The 19,769-nt window shown below is 39.7% G+C and overlaps 1 protein-coding gene across 1 annotated transcript in view; it reads right to left on the bottom strand.

The window, feature by feature from the left end:
• Positions 1 to 19,769, bottom strand: part of npr2 (natriuretic peptide receptor 2) — a 90,679-nt gene that overhangs the window by 30,551 nt on the left and 40,359 nt on the right. Inside the window, exons 8-14 of the mRNA XM_030743243.1 lie at positions 13,389 to 13,509; positions 10,984 to 11,058; positions 10,012 to 10,089; positions 5,317 to 5,421; positions 1,496 to 1,567; positions 595 to 754; positions 351 to 506 (exon numbers count right to left, since the gene is read on the bottom strand). Coding sequence (XP_030599103.1) covers positions 351 to 506; positions 595 to 754; positions 1,496 to 1,567; positions 5,317 to 5,421; positions 10,012 to 10,089; positions 10,984 to 11,058; positions 13,389 to 13,509 — 767 coding nt within the window. The remainder of the gene's footprint in view (positions 1 to 350; positions 507 to 594; positions 755 to 1,495; positions 1,568 to 5,316; positions 5,422 to 10,011; positions 10,090 to 10,983; positions 11,059 to 13,388; positions 13,510 to 19,769) is intronic.

The raw sequence follows: 19,769 nt of genomic DNA, 5'->3' as shown, positions 1-19,769 counted from the left end.
GCCTTCAGTTTCCATTTCTGCACCATCTCTGGACTGTGTCTTCAAATAGAGTTTATTATTTTTTCATATCTTGGACTAATATAAGCTCAAGATGTATACTTTCTTTTTTTCTGCCTTAACATCTGGTCAACACATGTTCTTTGTGTATATAGCTACACGAAAGGGTACTCCGACCTCGCAGAGATGCCACTGTATGGAGTTTTTTTTTTTTTTTTTTTAAATCTTACTCAAAGAAAATAAGCTAAATAAAATTACATGTTTTAGGTCTTCATGTCTTCGCTTGCTGAACAGCTGTTGCTGCAGGGGTCAGCTGGCCTGCTTCAGCCCCATAAAAAAACACTTGTGTTTACCTTTGGGGCTGAGGTCCATGCCCTCCACATAGAAAGGTCCATTCCTCAGAGCTATTTCCTGCAGTATGATGCCAAAACTGTACACATCACCCTTCTGAGTCCCCTGAGGAGGATGGTGGTCGTATATGAGCAGCTCAGGAGCAGTCCAAAGCTTCTCTAGAATAAACAAGACAATTAAAATTCAGTAGATGTTTTTTTAATGAACTATGTGTGACCGGACAAACTCTGTACAGCATCAACTTACTTGCATAGAGTGAGTGCGAGTCATCATTTTCGCTGGACGAGCGGAAGCTGGCCAAGCCGTAATCCGTTATTTTCAAAACAAATCGACTGTCCACCACACAATTAGATGACTTCAGATTTCCATGACAGCCAAAATAGCTGTTGTGCAGATAGTTCATACCCTGGTGCAGAGAAGCATAAGGACGCGTATTAGGGGGTGTTTTCTGTTTCACTATTTCGCCCATGTTTACAGCAAGTCTTATGTCCAGACATATGGAAATTCTGCTGAAGGCTTTGGAAAGAGGCCATTTTTCAAGGACTGACGCTGTCATGGGGGAATTTCTGTGAAATTACCATTAAAGGGAAAAGGCACGGTGGGTACTGCGTGTACTCCTGTTCAATATTTTGTGGAAAGGGTGAGTCAATCATCTGTCAGAGCTTCACCAGCACCTCGTCTCCTGCAAAACGATGCTATCTGTGCGGAGCAATTTAGCCAAGGCGCTTCGTCATGCAATTCGTTCAATATCTCCCTGACAAAAAAGCCTCTTTGTTGGGACAGATTAAAAAGGAATCTGCTAAATTATGTCCGTGATTAGTTTTGATTAAGCTGGAAGGAAAACTTGCTGAGTTTCTGTCCTGCTTTACATTATACGATGGAAATGTTTACTCCAGTTTCATGCACTGCACTGTGCCAAAAATAAATTTTTGTTCACATTTCTCTCTGCCTCCCTCTCTCTCTCTCTCTCTCTCTCTCTGTCTCGACTCTGAAAAGCTGAGAAACCATGGTAACTCAGACGTTTTCTGTGTGCGTCTCTGAAGCGCACAAAACCTCTTTTAACACACACAAAAAAAGGGACAATCTTTCCAATACATATGTGGATATTAAAATCAGGGCGTGCTCTGCCAGTCCGACAGTAACGTACCTTCACAATGTCATTGATCAGCGAGTAGCGGAACATCCAGTCCAGGTTGATGCTCTCATTCTCTAAAATGTCCTAAGGAAAAAAAAAAAAAAGCAAGAACACCTCAAAAGTTGTAACAGACAAAAGAAAACTGCCTCATATGTCATTTTCTGTCTGTCTTGAGACTCAACCTACCAATCAAGCATGCAAATATATAATTTTCACACAGACATATGAAAATCCTCAGAGAGCCAACGATCTTTTTTTTAGTTCACTGTTCCTAAAATATCTCTGAAAACACTCGTTATGAGTTGACAGAGTTATTTGTCATTATTATTATCATCATTATTATTATTATTAGCTCAAATTAGATTAAAGTAAGCCAAAGATGGTCTGAGTTTGAGTTTCTTGTGCTTTGGTTGGTTAGTTGGTTTTCTGTGTATTGCTTTGGTTTTTTGCTTCGTCCCTGTCTGATTGTCCTCACCTGTGTCTAATATCCCCCCGTGTGTATATAGTCCATTTTTTCCCTCAGACCTATTTATCTGTCACACGCAGAGGCCGTGTGTTTGCAGGTGACATATTCTCCCAGTGCAGGTGCAGATTTTCTCTGCAACGGCTACTTTTTTTTCTGCCATTGAAAGACATGCAAACACAAAAGAAAGTCTTTGGTCAAAAAATTTTTTATAAAATTTTTTAATTCGAGTATTTATCTGTATTAATTACCTTATTATCTATGTACCAAAAAATTTTTTATAAAATTTTTTCTGAAAATTAATATGAATAAAAGTTCCAATAAAGGAGGACACTGAATGCACCAAAAATAAAACAACAATTTGATATTTTTCTCTTTTTTTCTGTTTTCTTTTTTCACAAATCCATTTTATTTTCACATTGAATTTCCCTGTGTTTATCTCTGTCTATTAATATTATTTTTGGTGCATTTAATTACATTTTTTAGAATTTATTTTCCTTTTGCACCTCCCCCTCCATTTTTATTAGATTCTTTTCTACTTTAATTTGATTTTTTTTTAAACTTTTAATAGTTTTTTAATTCGAGTATTTATCTGTATTAATTACCTTATTATCTATGTACCATCTACTCATTTGTCACATTTATTTATTGTTCTCTATAATTATTTGTTACATTTGGTGGCTCCACAGTGTAGTGGTTTACACATTCTTGGCAAGTGAAAGGTTGCTGGTTTGATTCCAGCCAGAGACACAAATCCCTTGGGGTTGCATTAGGAAAACTCGGCTGGAGCTATTTCGTTATTATTGCTATGATTTGATGGCATACTAATTTATTTCTTTTACTTTTCTTTAATTTGGGAAATCTAGTCCTCCATAATCAGCAGCCAAAGTTTTTTTAAGGACTAAATGCAGAGATAATTTGAGAGCAGACAGTCTCTCTTTCCTGGACTATGCTTTGACATCTAGCAGCATCACATCAGTCACAGCTATCTGCCTTTTACACAGAAGACTTTCTTTAAAGTGCGACTGATAAAGTCCATGGCTGAGCTTGTCATCATTTCCCAGCTCGTCCGTTTTAAGGAAGCCGCTGGTATGCCTGCAACTCAGGCCAAGAACAAGTTTGTTTAAAGCGTCATATATTTCTTACTGGAACAAAAAAGACAAATCACAAATATATCGAACCTTGTACACTTAGCTTAACTGTAAGTACTGTAATCTTGCTGCAGACTAAATAAGGTGATTTAGTCAGTCTTGCAGAGCTCAGCAGACACAAACACTGTGCATCAGTTTAATCTAATGGTACTTAAAAAACAAATCAAACATAAGCCATCTGATGGGTGTCTTTGTCTCTCTGTAGTCATGTGAAACAAAAATCAAAACAGAGGATCTCAGAAGGTTTTTATCATCATGGGGTTCAACATTTTAGAGAACACCGTCTGCTCAGTTATTTTTACCATTGATTGTTAAATTGTATGGGATGAATTGTTTAGCCTGTAAAACATCAGCTGACAGAACAGCTTCAGTGCTGCTTGGCAGTGATTCTCCAGATCTCTTGAACTCTACTGGAAGGATGAACGCCACTCTTCCAAAACATGCTCCCTTCTTTGGTGTCTCAATGATAGTGGTGGAAAGCTCTGTGGAACACATGAGGGTCTGCTGGGTTGGTGTCTGCAAAGCCTGCAGAATTTGATTGAGACTTTCTATAAACTACAGTCTAGACACAGAATCCACACACTAAATAGTGTCTGTCAGTGCAATCTGGCAACACGCAACCAGATTCAAAGGGTGTGTGCAGACGATCTTTGCACAGATGCACCAGCTGGGCGCTGAATGAATCAACTGCAGTCCCAGTTGTTTCGCCATTTCACCTTTTGACCGTTTAACTGAAGCTGTAAAAACACAAATGGCGCGCCTTTCCAGCCGTAGATTGTTACCACAAGAAGTGGACATAAATAGATGGGAAAAGATAAGCTTTAAAGTTACAGGTTCAAACTTATTTAAACAATATGCATAGGTGTAAAACGTAAAAATAAATGACACGGAAATGGTAGCCTGTCATTTCTTTTAAATACCATATTCAGCAAAAAATCCATAATAACACATTTTATCTCTGAAAAACTGTTGACCTGTGTGGTTAGTGGGCCGGCCCACTCACAATCAAATTGTTAGAACAAATCTTTTGTTTGTAGATGGGTCAAACATTTTGTGCAGCAACATTTAAAATGCTGTATTTCGATTGCTGAAATTTAAATTGTCAAAATGATATAACTGCACAATAAAAAAAATAATAAATAATAAATTTTTTTAATTAAAAAAAAATGTCTCAACTTCTATAAAAGCACCTCTATAAAAGCAGAGGTTTGGGCAGTTTGCTGTCTGAAACGTTCAGGTGTGTTAACACAATGCCACAATCTTCCCAGGAGTGGACATCCCAGCAAATTTACCCCAAGGTCAGAAACTGCAAAAACCAAGATCTACATCTCAGACTCTACAGGCCTCAGTAAGCATGCTAAATGTTCAAGTTCATGACTGCACAATTAGAAAAAGACTGAACAAGTATGACTTGTTGGGAAGCGCTGCCACAAGAAAGCCTCTTCTCTCTAAAAAGAATATGGCAGCAAGGCTTAGGTTTGCAAAGCTGCAGCTGAACCAACTACGAAGACTTCTGGAACAAAGTCCTTCAGACAGACAAGACCAGAGTGGAGATGTCCGGCCATAATGCACAGCGCCACGTCTGGAGAAAGCCAAACGCTGCATACCAACTGTGGTGGATTGTCTTGCTTGCTTGATAGGCTTGTTTTGCAGCCACAATGACAGTGGGCACCTTGCAGTCACTGACTCGACCATGAACTCCTCTGTGTTCTAGAGTCAGCGATCCCAAGCACAGCAGCAAATCAACAACAGGCTGAAAAAGACAGTTGCAATGGCCCAGTTAAAATCCAAACCTCAACCTGACTGAAATGCTGTGGTTGGACCTCAAGAGAAGCTGCGCATAAACTAATGCAAACAAATCTCAATTACCTAAAGCAACGTTGTAAAGAAGAGCGGACCAAAATTCCTCCACAGCGATGTGAGAGACTGATAAAGTCATGCAGGAAACCATTACTTCAAATTACTGCTGCTAAAGGTGGGTCCACAAGCTGCTGAATCATAATATGTACTGAGTTTTTTTGTATACTGCTTCTCCATTTTGTCTCCATTTTAGACTTTATTAAATAAATAATGGCACTGTAATATGCCGTGTGTTGTTGTTCATCTCAGGTTGTATTTACATATATGACAATCAGCCATTTATAGGTTAAAAGTAATTTGTTAATAACCCTCTACAGCTTTAGAGAGGTTGATGTTTAAAAAGTAAAATCATACATTACCTGCAGGCTGCCTCGGGGACAGTACTCCGTTACAATGCAGATGTTGGGAGGGTCGATGCAGGCCCCAATGAACCGGGTCAGATGGTTGAACTGAACGTCTCTCATCTGAAAATAACCACACATAAACACACGGCAACTGTGAGCGCAATTCTTTCCAAACATCACATTCCCGAACCCCATGGAAACAGAGGACGGAGAGGGAGGACTGACGGCTCGTTTATGTACAAAGTTCTGAGCAGAACGCTGCCAGCAGTTCATCAAAATAGTCTATTTGCAGTGGGCTAGCTGGCACTGTGTCTCTTCGTACGTGTTGAGACACATTCCTGCTCGGGGCACCCAGGTGAAGCATGTGCGTGTGCATAAATTGCCCTTGGAGGTTATGAATGAGCCAGTGTGCTCAGGGCGATGAAAAAAAAAAAAAAACATAAGGTTGAGGTGTTGAGAGGACGTACGAGCAGGAATATCAGACTGGAACAGGCTGAACGTGTAAAATTGCTTTACATGGAAAATAATCACTCATTGGTTTTTAACGACACAGAACGTCGTCCAGAGCATGAATCACTCTGTATGTTAGCAAAAAAAGGAATGAAAACAGAGACCTTTGGTGGTGATTAAGAGGGAATATTTCATTTTATGAGAATGTGTGAAGAAGAAGAAAAAAGAAAACAGTCATTTTCTTCTCTGGCAACACAAACATCTTCCAGTGCTAACAGAGTCGGCGTATCATTCTGCAGCCAGTGCGAAACTTCAAAAATTCATCCTCAGTGAGTGGCAGGAGCTCTAACACCAAAATCAGGGTGTTAGTCGCTCGTGTTTCACGGCTCAGGGGATGTTAGCCTACCCTTTGGCCTATATAATTTCCCCTGCTGCACACAAGCAAAGGGAGGGAGGAGAGAGCGCTGGAAGACAAGTGGTTAAGTTTCCACTGGCAGGCCTGTCTCTTCCCCCCCATCTGGTCGGCTTTTTCATGAGCTGAGGTTTGACAGTCGATCAGGCCCCCGGGGCGTCTGAGAAGCTGCCAGCTCAGACAGAAGCCTCACTCCCCCGTGTGCCTGCCGACTGACCGAGAGGCCACAGAGGCGTCCAGGCAGCCTGAACTCTCCTCTCCTCCAGCGGGCAGCAACATAAAAAAAAGGCCCAAAAGCACAGAATCTGAATTGGAGGAGGAAAAACAAAAAAAAAAGAAGAAATGGCTACAAGTTCTCTCCACAACCTTTTCATTACCACCGGTGCAATTTCCGAGTTATGGGTTTCCCGTTGCCACACAGTGTTTCCATCACCAAACCACATAAATTGTCAGACCCCCCCCCGCCCCCCTCCAGCCTCCTTATCACTTGCTCATAAATCTCACCCAGTTGAGGAGACCTTTTCCATCACCGGCTGCACTCAAACAGACGTTTTTAAGGATCTGAACTCTTTGCTGTAACATCCTGCAGTGGGTTTGTAACCACTAACACAAAGCTATCTCCCACAGGATGAGCTACTGAGCCAGAGAAAAATGCCCAAAACCAATGCAGCGAAATTGTTCCACTTTTAAAAGAACTCCTTTTATAACGCAGGTTTATGAAGGTCTTTCATCTAATCGGTTGCTTCATTTTGGTGAGCAAATAAATTACCTGCTGAACACAACTTGTTGAGATGAGGGGAAGGGGAGGGGATGGGAGGGGAGGGCGGGTTTCCTCTCCTCCAAGGTCTCAGTGTACAACTCTCTTCAAACAGAGGCCACTGAACGCACCGAGAGACAACAGTGTTCAGGTGCATTTCACTGCAAAATACAACTTTGCTTTTCTCCTTTAAAGAAAGAAGAAAGTGAAAATAGTCTCACTCACAGACAGTGGATAAAAGATGGACATTGGATCTGAAAAGTGAAGGCAATGCTGAAGAACCTGCATTCTTTCTAGTGTCAACAGGGGGTGACTTCTCTGGATTTAAAAAAGAGCCCAGCTGTATAGAAGTCTATGGGGAAAATGACCCTGCTTTTCACGTGTTCTATGACCTCTAAACACTTTGCTGATGAGCTTTTGGGCTCAATCACTAGCATCAAGTCTTACTAAATAAGACATAATGTTCTTTTTTATGAATTATAGTCCCTGTTAGAGTCAAAGAGGACTCTGGGCAACTCATCAATGAATCCACTGAGAGCTTTAGAAGCTTTTCTGAGTAGTCTGCAAAGATTCACATTTCCTCTTCAATGTGGTCATTTTAACATAGGCCACGTTCACATTGCAGCCTGAAGTGACCCGATTCCAAAAACTGTTGAGCTGTTCACTTGAACTGCTTACTTGCATGTTACCAAAGCCTGGTTGGTGAATCAGTCAATAAAACATTGCCTACAAACAGAAACCAAAAAGCTTCTAGTAAAGAAGTCAGACAGATTTACATTTATGCTAAATTTTGTTTCCGTGGTTAAACAAAACTTTCAAAACAGTCAAAAATTAAAAGCCACCTGCAGCCAGTTGCTGTCTAACAATAGATGTCAGGTAATTGCATGAATTATCTGTGTGCTATGAAACCTAAAAACACTCGTAGCTGCAATCAGGGATGGACATCAGTCCCAATACGATACTTAGTGTCATGGTCTTTTTGGATTTGAAATATGATTTTTGTTCTTGTGAATTTATTTAATGATTTATTTGTTTAATGATGGTACTTCCCTTCTAGTCTAGTCTTGTCTGTGTGTGTGTTTAACTTTCTGTCCTGCTGCCAAGTTTGTTTATCTTAGTCCTCGTCTCAGTGACAGTTGCTTCCTGTTTTACTTTGATACTCTCTTGCCTTGTTCTACTTCCCCTATCTGTGATTAGTTTCAGATGCTCTCCCACCTGCCGCCTGTTTCCTCATTACTCTGTGTGTATTCAGAGTTGGAGTATTTGGAGTTATAGTTTTGATAACCTGCTCCTGACACAAGTTTGCATTTTTGTGAAAGCTCAGCAATAAAGCTGCTTTTTTGAGTTTCATCTTGTCTTCCGAGTCTTGCATTGTAGGTCCATTCCCTGCCGACCTTAACACGGATAACTTGTCCGTGGGTATCTGCCATTCCAGTACCAGTGACAGGGTGGGCAATTCTGAGTTATTTCACGCTTGCTGTGCCAACAGTTTTTCTTTGTTTATTTGCATAATAACTGCAAAATGTGGTCAAAATGAGTCGACATGACTAAAAAGTTCAACAAGTCGATCCTTCGGCTTCTTTTCAGGGAGACGTATTAAGCTTAGAAGCTACAAGGAAGTTGGTTCGGCTTGAAAGTTTTTATTGCACTTATAGTACCAGAAGGTGTTACTGTCTACTCGATTCATATTTTTACACTTAAGCTGTTTGTCAGCTCCACAGGTGACCGTGTGTGTGGGAAAGTCCAGGAAAAGGAGCAACTATTGTTAAAAACAGCAGTATGCAGCGCTCTAGTGACTCTCACTTTGAGATCAAATTACTGAAATTTTAACATTTCTGGTTTGACTCATAAATACCAGGTTAAATTTCTGGATGTACTGGTTTATTGTATTTTACTTTCAAAAAGTTAGGAAAGCAATTAAACCTTAAAAACCTTAAACATAAAACAATGATCCTCAGTTTCTAATACAGCTTATTAATGTATAACCTGATCATAAAGAAAGTCAGACTGAGCAGTCTGATGGCTGTCCCAGAGGTGTTCTATTGGATTTAGGTCAGGTGAGCGTGGAGGTCAATGGCATCAATTCGTTCATCCTCCACGAGCTGCCAGTGGTGGACCTGCCAATTCTGCTATTCTATGGCAAATGCCAGTCGTGCTCCACGGTGTCGGGCAGTGAGCACAGGGCCCACTAGAGGACGTCGGGCCCTCAGGCCACCCTCATGAAGTTTGTTTCTGATTTTCTGGTCAGAGACATTCACACCAGGTAATTAACTGATTAACAACCCCCTCTGCTGCTTAACTGACCAGATCAATATCCCAGAAGTTTAACTGACTTGATGCTAAACTCTGATTTAAAAAGTGTTCCTTTAATTTTTTTTTTTTTTGAGCAGTGTATAAGAATATTGATATTTAAAGAAGGCAAATGAAACAGCTGTTTGGTTTCTGATTTTACTTACATACAAGAAGAAACTGGGTCAGATGGGTCGCACTAACAATAATAAAATAACATATTTTTAGAGTTGTGTAAAATATGTTTAAAAAATGATTACGCGAGAGGAATGAAATGGTTCACTGAACATGGAAAACAAATAAAATGCGGTGGAAAAAAAATGAAGCAGTCCAGGAAATATAAAATTGTGCGAGTCAATTAAATGCCACTTTTTAGAAAGAAAACAGCTGCAGCAGTGCAGATTGTGAACAGTAGTAATCCCGTCACCTTTGTACAACACAAGCTTAGTAGGTCAGAAGTGTTGCTCCAAGTCAATCTAGTTACTGCCTTGCTTAATGGGTGATTAATAGGATTTTAAACTTTATTCATTAAGGAATTAGAAACCCATGTAAGCATCCTTGAAGAGGAGTGATGTGTTTCTCTCTCTCTGTAGTTGATTAATTATTGCTGTTGCAGTCTGTGCTCAATAATTAGACAAGAGACACACAGATGGCTTCTCCATTTTTGTCCCCTTTTTTTAATATAAATATAAAACAATCACAACTGAGGGTCACATGCTGCACACCATCTGTAATTCCCCTTGACACACAATAATCAAATATCGCCTACAAAGCAATGCATTCTGGGACATTTAACACTTACATGTTTGAGCTCCATTAAAACTTGTCTTGTCAGCTCTATCCTCTTCTTGTTGACGTGCTTGATGGCCACCAGGTTCCCCTGTGCGCAACACAAGAGGTACAGTGAGGTCAGATTTACATACCAGCTTTTATCATATGAAAAGAAAGGTCTGGATGCACAAACAAACAAAACAACATGAAATCGAAGAGAAGCAGCATTCAGCAGAGAGAGAGGGGCCAAAGTGTAAGCTTACAGGTACATCTGGGGCTGATTTCAGCTGTGCTGCGGAGGAAGAATTGCATCTGTTGTTTCCTATGCGAGGATAAGCACATGAAGGAAGAGGAGCGGATTCCTCAGAGCCACAGATGTGACAGACTGGAGAAAAATGCTGCTGTAGCAACTATGAAGCAAGGCCGGCAGTTTGTGTGGGAGTTTTAACTTTTATTCAAATAAAGTGCACAGTTAGGAGCTGAAAAATCCTGAATAAAAAGGTTATTTTTTCCAGTATTTAATGGCTGTTTTGGGTGTCTGATTTAATCACCCCTGGCCTGTACTGAATTCTGACAGGCGCATCAATAACCCTGATTATCCACGAGATGTACGATCTGTATCCTGACATCAGCATTTATATAAAAACCTGCATCATTCAGCTAAAGGAGACAGCCTGCCATCTCATTATTCAGCAGCGTCTTTTTGTCACATTTTCTCACACCTCCTCTATCTGAAACGGACAAATTAACAGCAGCAACAAGTTGATGGCCCTGTCCAGACTGCAGGCGGGAGTGTAGAAACAAAGACAAAAAAAAAAAGACAGAGCGAGGGAGAGAAAGAAAATTGACGTATTCTGCAGCTCACATTAAAACCAACTACCTAAATTCGCCCACACTCTCGCTTTCTCTCTCCTCTCTCCAGCTTTTCTCTGCGAGTGTGCACATGTGTGGGTGGGAAAGGAGTGCGCAGGAGTTGAAAATGTCAGAACTCGCTAAGCCTTACCTTAAAATAGCCCGTTTTTGCAAATAGCTGATATTTTCCATGGGCAGTTATCAAGGAGCCGTAGCTGGAGCCTCTCTGAGAAGGTGGAAAGGGGTAGTGAGAAGAAAAAAATGTCAGTTAGTGTGCGTAGATTAAAGCAAAGAGGATTAAATCATCTTCACTTTAAGACTGTGCTTCCACTTCACTGCAATGTAGATTTATAAAATGCTTCAACTACGCAAAATCATGCTGCATTTCTCTGCGTAACATCAAACTGCCTTTCACTTATATTTGAGAAAATAAAGTGTTTTCAGTTTCCAGCTCGAGTCCTTGGGCAAATGTCTGCAGAGCACAGAGAGTGAATAAAAATCAAGTGGGCGCACTGCATGCATACAGCCAGCACAGTCAACTACACATTTGTATAGAATGCAAATATTGGCAAAACGTGGCACGCTGGAAAATACATCAATTTGGAAAATTACTGTGTTTTCCACACACACAGACACACACATTATCCCAGGAAATGGACAGACAAGCAGTAATGAAAAAGGTGTGTGCATGTGCTTTTCATGAAAGCTTGCACATGTGGGATGAAACACAACCCGAAGGAGATGCATTAACCCTCAGACAACAGAACCCGATACTCGAAGAACGTAATGAGGTATTATGTATATAGGAGTAGGGGCCAGGCGAGGGCTTATTTTAACAATCATTTAATATGCCACTGCAAACCCAGCCACCTTCAATAAACCACCGGGAAAACGTTCAGGAATGTGTAAACTTACAAAGGATTTGGACTCTCTGAGGGCTGCAGCTTTTGCTTTTTCTAACTAAACCCACAAACTGCTTTTTAATACGCAGCACAGAGTGTGTAAACAGGAGGAAGCTCTGAACTTCAAACATGTCCGATTAGCATTTTTATTCCTGGAGGGTCCAATTTTTACCACAGTGACATGTGCAGACTGATAATCGGTCCTGTCTGAATGAAAACTGGGAACCAAACATGCATAAAAAAAAACAAACAAACTGCCAGATGACCAACTTCTTCACCTCTTAACAGCCACCAGGTCACCATCAACTAGGGTTAGGGTTGGGTTTTGTTTCACCCACATGCTAACTAGGCAGATTATCAGAAACTAGAGGATGTTACCTTTCAAATGTAGTCTCACACATGTCCATGTCAGCCTAACTCAGATCTTAAATAGGTCACCAATGACCGGGTGCTCCTTTAAAAAACTTCTGTCAAAGCGAACCCCAGTTTGTGTGTGTGTGTGTGTGTGTGTTATTCATTAGAAAATTGTATTAAAAAGTTTCAAAAGGCTCCAACGTGGTGAAGTCTTCCAATTTAGTGACGAATTAGGTGAGGTGATGTCTGCCACCTATAGCTACCCATCTACCTAACTTTAATATTTATTTAACTTCAAAAGGTTAAATTATAAAGAGGTATTCACCTATTGTACCCTAATTACAAAGGAGAAAATTAGCTGCAGAGACCAATTCATTTTTAACCAGGCTTTAAACATGTTTATTTTTGCTGTAAAGTTGGACATTTTAACATGGGAGTCTATGGGGACTGGCTCACTTTTGGAGACAGCTTCAAGTGGCCCTTAGAGAAACTGCAGTTTCTGGTGGTTTTTTGTCATGATTTATAGGACAATGACCCAAAACCAGGACTCAGAAACTGGCCAAAGTAAACAGAAAACAAAACCTTTTATTGAGGTTGTTGTCAAAAGTCCAAAATATAAAGTCCAAATGGTGAAAAGCAAACACATTCCTACAAAGCTTCTTGAAACCTGCCAGGGAGAACACAAAGGCAGGTAAACAGATGCTGCGATAAGGAGCAGGGCAGGACTATTTATACACAAGGGTAATCAAGGAGAGTAGAAACAGAAAAGTAATGAGACACAGCTGATTTCAGTCAAGACAAAGAGACAATAGAAGGGAAGTAAAACTAGACACAAGGCATTTAACTACTAAACTAAAACAGAGAGTGACAAAGAACAACTAGACAAATTAATAAAATTGACATAAGGGGAAAGAAACAGGAAGACGAGACAGGAAACACTTAGAGAACAAACAGAGCAACACAAATAAAACTGTAACTAAGAATCCAAGACTCTAAAGACTAAGGCAGCAAAGCATAGATCATCACTAAACTAAGAACTAAATGGAGAAAGCCTAGTAAAAAACAAGAATTAATTAGAATAAAATGCCAAAATACACACAAACCATGAGAACAAACCAGACACTGTGACACAAATAATATTTTTTTAGGTCTCAGAGGTTGCTGCCTGAATAAAAAGTGATTAAAAAGCCCAGAATTATGAAGATTATAAAGTTTAATGGCTGCAAGCTCTCCTGTGAGATCATGTGGGTGTCACTTCAGCATTTCGCATCATTTTTCACACACAAATCTGTTGATCTACCTGTGAGAGGGTGAGCCGACTCCCAGCACGTTTGTGGTATTTATTTGGGCTCTCAAACTGAAGGTCCTCCCACCGAATCCTCCACAGCATTCCCGCCAGCTCCTTCTCCAGCTTCAGTTTCCTACAGAAAGTAAAAAAGCAGGTGGTGAAATCGACAAGGTCACAGCAGCACAAAGAACAGAAGAACTGGGTTGGATTGGGGTTGATGCAAAGGCCATGAGGTGATGTTTTCACCACAAAGTTGCACCAGCTGGAACTAAAGAACTGACTAAAAATCCTTCAGAGCCAAGGTGGTCTGTAGAAGAATTATGAGATATTGGGCAACTTGGATTTAATCTAGCAAGTCACCTTAAAACAATATGCCAATTAACTCCATTTGTTACGTTTGATCGCTGTCTATCCTGTTGGTATTTCCTGAGATGGGGGTCTCAGATGTGATTACAGAATGCCTCACATCTAGCATTTACGTGCAGTTATGTACATTTGTTGATGCATTTAGGCCTGCGTTTATTTTTATTTGATTTTAACTTTACTGGCTCGTATGCTCTACTTATTGACGCTTGGCAGTGAAATACTATTTTAGGGGAGTATCTTGAGTCTCCTGAACAAAGGCCTCTTTCTTTCAGGCAAAATACAGAGACATGGAACATTTGACAGTAAACACCAAAACTGTAATTTAGTGAAATCAACCGAGCATGAAGTTAGTGTAACTATAAGTTCAAAATATGATCTAAAAAAAAAAAGGATTGTCATGATGCACAATGTCCTTTGGTTCATTCTTTACAGCGCCTTCAGTCTCATGTCTTTCAGTTATTTCCTGTTCTAGTTTGTCTTTATTCCTGTCTTTGTTCTTTTCCTGCCATTGTTATTGTCTGATTTCGCTTACTTGTGCCTTTTTATCTTCATCTCCCTGAACTGTGTATTCTTGTGCATTCAGTCGGGAAAACAAATTTCCGACCAGGAAAATTCACATTAACGCCTCCTCAATTCAGAAACTTGGAAAGCCAGAGGAAATTTTGGTACATGAGTTTCTGAGTTGTTGACTCAAAAACATAGCAGAAGAATGTACATATTTGCATAATTACAAGAAATAATGGTGCAAATTTATGTATTGCATATTCATTTTTTGCTTGCATTTAATTTCTAATATGGTATTAATTTGCAAACATTAGTTGCCCTCATGCAGAGTGATTTAGATTAGTTAAAGTTATTTATTATCTGAGATCCTGACAAACAAGTAAAGTAATTATATAATAGATCCATGAATGTGTTGTCTAAACACAAACTAATAAAATACACTGCATAGTTTTTGCAGGGTTTGTCTCTTGGTCAAGATGTCTACTTTCTATCCTGTGTTTTTCCAAAGTTTGGATTTTCTAATATCCTTGGACTTTTATTATTTTTTCCTAGTTGTTGGATTTTCCAGCCATCTCCCTGCTGCACCTTTCGTTAATCTTGGCACATTTATGTTACTTTCAATTTTGGAAACCTCCCTTCCCGTCTCTGCCTTCTAACCGTTAAGCGCCTGAGCTATTTAACAACTAAGAAGGGATTTATTCGTGTCTGTCTACCTGATGCTGTTTCCTTTATCTATGACAGATTAATGAAGAATAACAATAATTCAATCATTTTTAATAAAAAAAAAAAGGAGTTAACCCAACTCGTCTCTGTTTGCTGAACTACTTTTATCGTTACTTTGGTCATGAAGTATCTGCCTCAAGGCTGCAGCAAAAAAATTCTTGCTACTCTTAGGTGGGTTAGTCATTGTTTGCTGCAAAACTACGCTAAAAATAAATGTATTTTCAGGGTCATGAAAGGTCCCAGATATCTTTCAGTTATCCTTGGCACACCAATAGCAAACTAGAAGAAAATAAAAAATATTTGAAAAGAAAAAAAAAAAAAAACATATATTCCGCAACCAATGGGCAAGTGGTTGCTGGAGATAAAGTCAGGGTGCTGTATTAAAAACATCCTTGCAATTCTTTTGGTCGCTAGCAGATTGCTGCATTCAGTTGTAGTTTGCATGGAAGATGATGATCTGTCTGCAAGCACTTGCCATTTACTCACAGAGTGGTAGTGAAAAACTGTAATGCAAACCGTAAATGGAGACTGCTCGCCGACAAAGTAAAAGCTGTACCTCAGTTTCAAAAGGCAAAACTTTTACTTTGAAGGCGAATGGTCTCTGTTTACCATTTGCGCTTGTGTGATTGCAGGCAATTCGCCATCTTCCCTGATATCTTCAGTTGACTGCAGCAATCTGCAAGCCCCAAAGCAACCGCAAGGAGATTTTTGGTGCAGCACTTTATACCTCCTTGCAACAATTTCACCTAGCGACTGCTAGCATCCTCCTGCAGCCATTCACGACCAGTTGGACAATTGCTCATTTTAGCCTAGCAACCAGTGGCTGCCAGGGGGTCACCGACCCGTCTCTAGACCTGTGTGACTAAGACTTAAAGTATCGCAACAATACATAATGATAACATACATAACAAAAACTTGAATTCACATTTTTATACCCAAATTTGAGCCGGAACACTGGACTTCTTTGAGAAGTCAGAAATGAATCAAGTATAACAACAGATACTGGTCTATTAACCATCACAGAAACATAAAGAATATTTTGGTAATTACCAATACTGTTAATTTAGGGCAGCTGTGGCTTAAACCTTATACTGGGTACTGGTAGAAAAAAAAAAAAAAAGCACTGTACATGAATGAAATAAAATAAAAAAAGAAAACTGCTATAAACAATTAGGATCCACTTCAGGCTTCACTCCCATTCTTTTATTTATTTACTCCCTGAATTTATGCTATAACTTTATCTTAGTAATAACACTGGTGCAGAAAAATGTCCAACTAAGTTTTTAAAAGATCCATAAAAATTATGGACACCTAATGTTACACCACAGACCATTCAAACATGCTAGAGTTAAGAGCATTAGAGTAAACACAATTTACAGTATGTTACAGTTGCTTTGGCTCAGTGCAAAAAATGCTTGGATTAATTTATTCCTCATTCAACTGAATTAATGGTAAAGTTTAACTGAGCATCATAACGTTACAGTTCACTGAAGGGGGTTATCAAAGAGTACAGAAATCACAAATTCTGGCATTTAAAACAGGAAAAGCCTCACACAGTAAACCGCTGTATATACTACAGCGCTCAGCGTGACATTATGAAGTGGGAAAAGCATTTGTGGTGATTACCGATCATCTTAAATTGTTGCTCACCTGGGTGAAGTTAAAATAATGGTGTGGTCTGTACAGGCTTCCCAGTAAAAATCATTTAAAGAGCATTAGCTTCTAAATCATACTGACCAAGCTTTAGTGTCCTGCAGCTTGTGGTTCATATTAAGTGTTTGACAAATCAGTCTGGCTCTTTGAATTGCATGTTTTGGATACTGATTTGATGTGATGAAACTAAAGCAACTGAAGAACAATGTTTAAGGCTTTTTTCGGTGAAGAAGAAAAATCACTTAACATCTAATAAACTCCAAACAAATTTCATAAAGGTATTTTTTTGTATGTGCTATATGTTGTGATTTATTCTTGCCCTCATGTCCTTTAGTCTTGGCTATCTGCTAAAACAGTCTGATCCAATGCTTTTATTTATTTAAACACTGATCAAATATGTATTTGACACAAATAAGAGCTGCAGCCTACTTAATTGACACATCTTATTTCTTGCAAATGACTTGATCCAAATACCAAAAATCCCGCAGGGCTTTTTCTGGCTCAGAACAGGCTTTCAGGAGGCAATTGCCGCCGGAAGCACAATCAGTCTGTTTACAGTAAAGGCAATGAGTTTGTGTCACCATAAAATGGCATAAATCTATGTTATCGTGTTATTTTTAAACAAAAATGTCCAGTCTGTTTGACTACATGAAATTCCTGCTAATATTAAAAGGAAATCCTCTTTCAGAGGTGCTATAAATGTCTTTAACATGTAGGAAAAACCCTGTCCTGGTGCACAAATGTTACCTTTTGCACTTCAGCTATTGATAGACTATGACTTAAAGCTTAAATAGGGGAATAACTACTAAAATGACTTGTTAGTCACTGTTTGTCTGTCTGTCTGAGTTGTGAGAGCACTAAAGGTTCTGTTTTAATAATAATATTGATATACTTTATCCATATAGCTCCTTTAAAACAGAGTATACAGAGGCAGGCAGGCAGGCAAAAGCAGATTAGATTAGATAAAACTTCCGTCAGGGAATTCCTTAAAGATTAAGATTCCTTAAAGCGTAGATTTAAATGGAGAGCCAAACATAAAAGTCACATGAAGACACACACAATTAAATCCGAGGTGCAGGACTAGAAGAATTAAAATAAAAAGAGTTTTAAGAAGGGATTTAAAGAAAGCCACTGAATTTGCAAACCTTATCTTCTCAGGCAGGTTGTTCAAAAGCTGTGGGGCACTGATAGCAAAAGCATGGCCAACATTAGACTTAAGCCGCCTGAGGATTTAAGGCAGCAAGCTAGTTCATAAAGGGGGGGTCAACATTTCTGCTCTGTAGCTTGAGGCCAGACCCATACGTGCTCTAAAAGTGATCAGTAAAATGTTAAAATCAATCCTCAAACAAACAGGCAGCCACTGGAGGAAAGCAAGGACTGGGATGATGTAATGTTGAATGCTAGAACCAGTAAAAAGCTGATCTGTTGCTTTCTGAACCAGCTGGAGGTGGGAGAGTGACTTTTCTTTTACATCAGACAGAAGAGAGTTGCAACAGATGAGTTCTCCTTTAGCCTATTATTAAATTACTCCTGGATTAAAAAGCAACAGATGGCCTGTTGCTGAAGTCTGTAGTCTTTTCCCCTTTGTCAACCTAAATTCTTAATTCTAACCAGTCTTCTTTTGTGGTGCTTAACATGATACCAGATTGTGCTATACGTAACCAGAAAGCTGTAAATCATGAGTGGAGGGTGCTACAGGAAAGGCCCAAAGTGCTCTGATTGCTATGCAAAAGATTTAATTTAATTTAATTTAATTTAATTTAATTTCATTTCATTTCATTTCATTTCATTTCATTTCATTTCATTTCATTTCATTTAATTTAATGGCCAAACCAAAAGAGGGTTCTGTGCTACACTGGTTGCACATGGGCCTAGAGACCAGTTGGTGTGGCAGCCACCAATTACTAAGTAAAAATGATTAGATACCGACTGGCTACAAGTGGTTACTGGAGGTTGCTGGCAGTCGCTGTGAAATCGATTGCTACTCGCTTAGCGGTAAAGAAACTGTGAAAAGTGTGATGCAAACTGTAAACAGAGACCATTCGCCTTCAAAGTAAAAGTTGCACCTTTTGAAACGCTGTCCCTGCATAAGATAAAACTTTTACTTTGATGGTGTATGTTCACTTTTTTCCAGGTATCATTACCGTTTGGTAGCTAACAAGTATTTGCAGACGAGTTGGTGTCTTCGAAACAAACTATGGCCAACTGTAGCAATCTGCTAGCGGCCAACGCAATCGAGGCAACAAGGAGGTTTTTGGTGCAGCACTCTCTTTGCAACTGGTTTCGCCTAACAACATCAACAGCCTCCAGCAACCACGCAAACCAGTTCGGGATTTGACATTTTTCCCTAGGAACCAGTGGTTTCCAGGAAAGGCTCTGATTGGTCTCTGGGCCTGTGTGTTTGATGCCTTAAAAGTGACAAGTTATACCAATTTGAGTGTGCGGCACTTACAGAGCGTATACCAAAGTGAATCAAGACTTTAAAGTTAAATTCGCCTTTGTTGTCCAGCTCCACTTTGACATGCGCACATGAGAAGCCAAACACTGCCATTAAGACTGTCCAATCTACCCCCTCAGCCATGGACACCCAAGTGATCAAGAGACAGACAACAAAAGCAAACAAATTTATCAATCGACCAGTCAATCCGCGTTCCTGCCCACGAGCTGTGGGTCAGGACGAAAAGGACAAGATATGAGCAGATACAAGTGGTGGGAATTTTCACAGCTCACATTAGAGCTGCTGTTCCTCCATATCAAAGGGAGCCAGGTGGTTTGGGCATCTGTCTAGGATTTGTCACGGAAGCCTCCCGGGTGAGGTGTTCAACCTGGAGGAGATCCCAGGACAGACCCAGGACATGCTGGAGAGATCTCATCTGGCAGGTGAGAGGGTATCTCTGATTAGCTTGTAGAAAACGGATGGATGGAAAAGTTGGTAAATGCAGTGAGCTTCTTTAGCAAAAGGACATGGAGGCAGAAGTATGAAATATCTAAAACTATGCAAACCGAAGCCTTGAGTTACAGTGAGAGGATGCAGCTGTATCTTAATGGCTCCAACAAAAGTCGAACATATATTGAACAGACTCATGTCAGACTTATGTTAAATTAGGATAAGAGTTAAGTTAGTTTAGGTTTTGTTATCCTTATATC

This window comes from Archocentrus centrarchus, chromosome 12 (assembly GCF_007364275.1).
Source record: "Archocentrus centrarchus isolate MPI-CPG fArcCen1 chromosome 12, fArcCen1, whole genome shotgun sequence".
Taxonomy (NCBI): Eukaryota; Metazoa; Chordata; class Actinopteri; order Cichliformes; family Cichlidae; genus Archocentrus; species Archocentrus centrarchus.
This window is presented reverse-complemented; position numbering and strand designations above follow the sequence as displayed.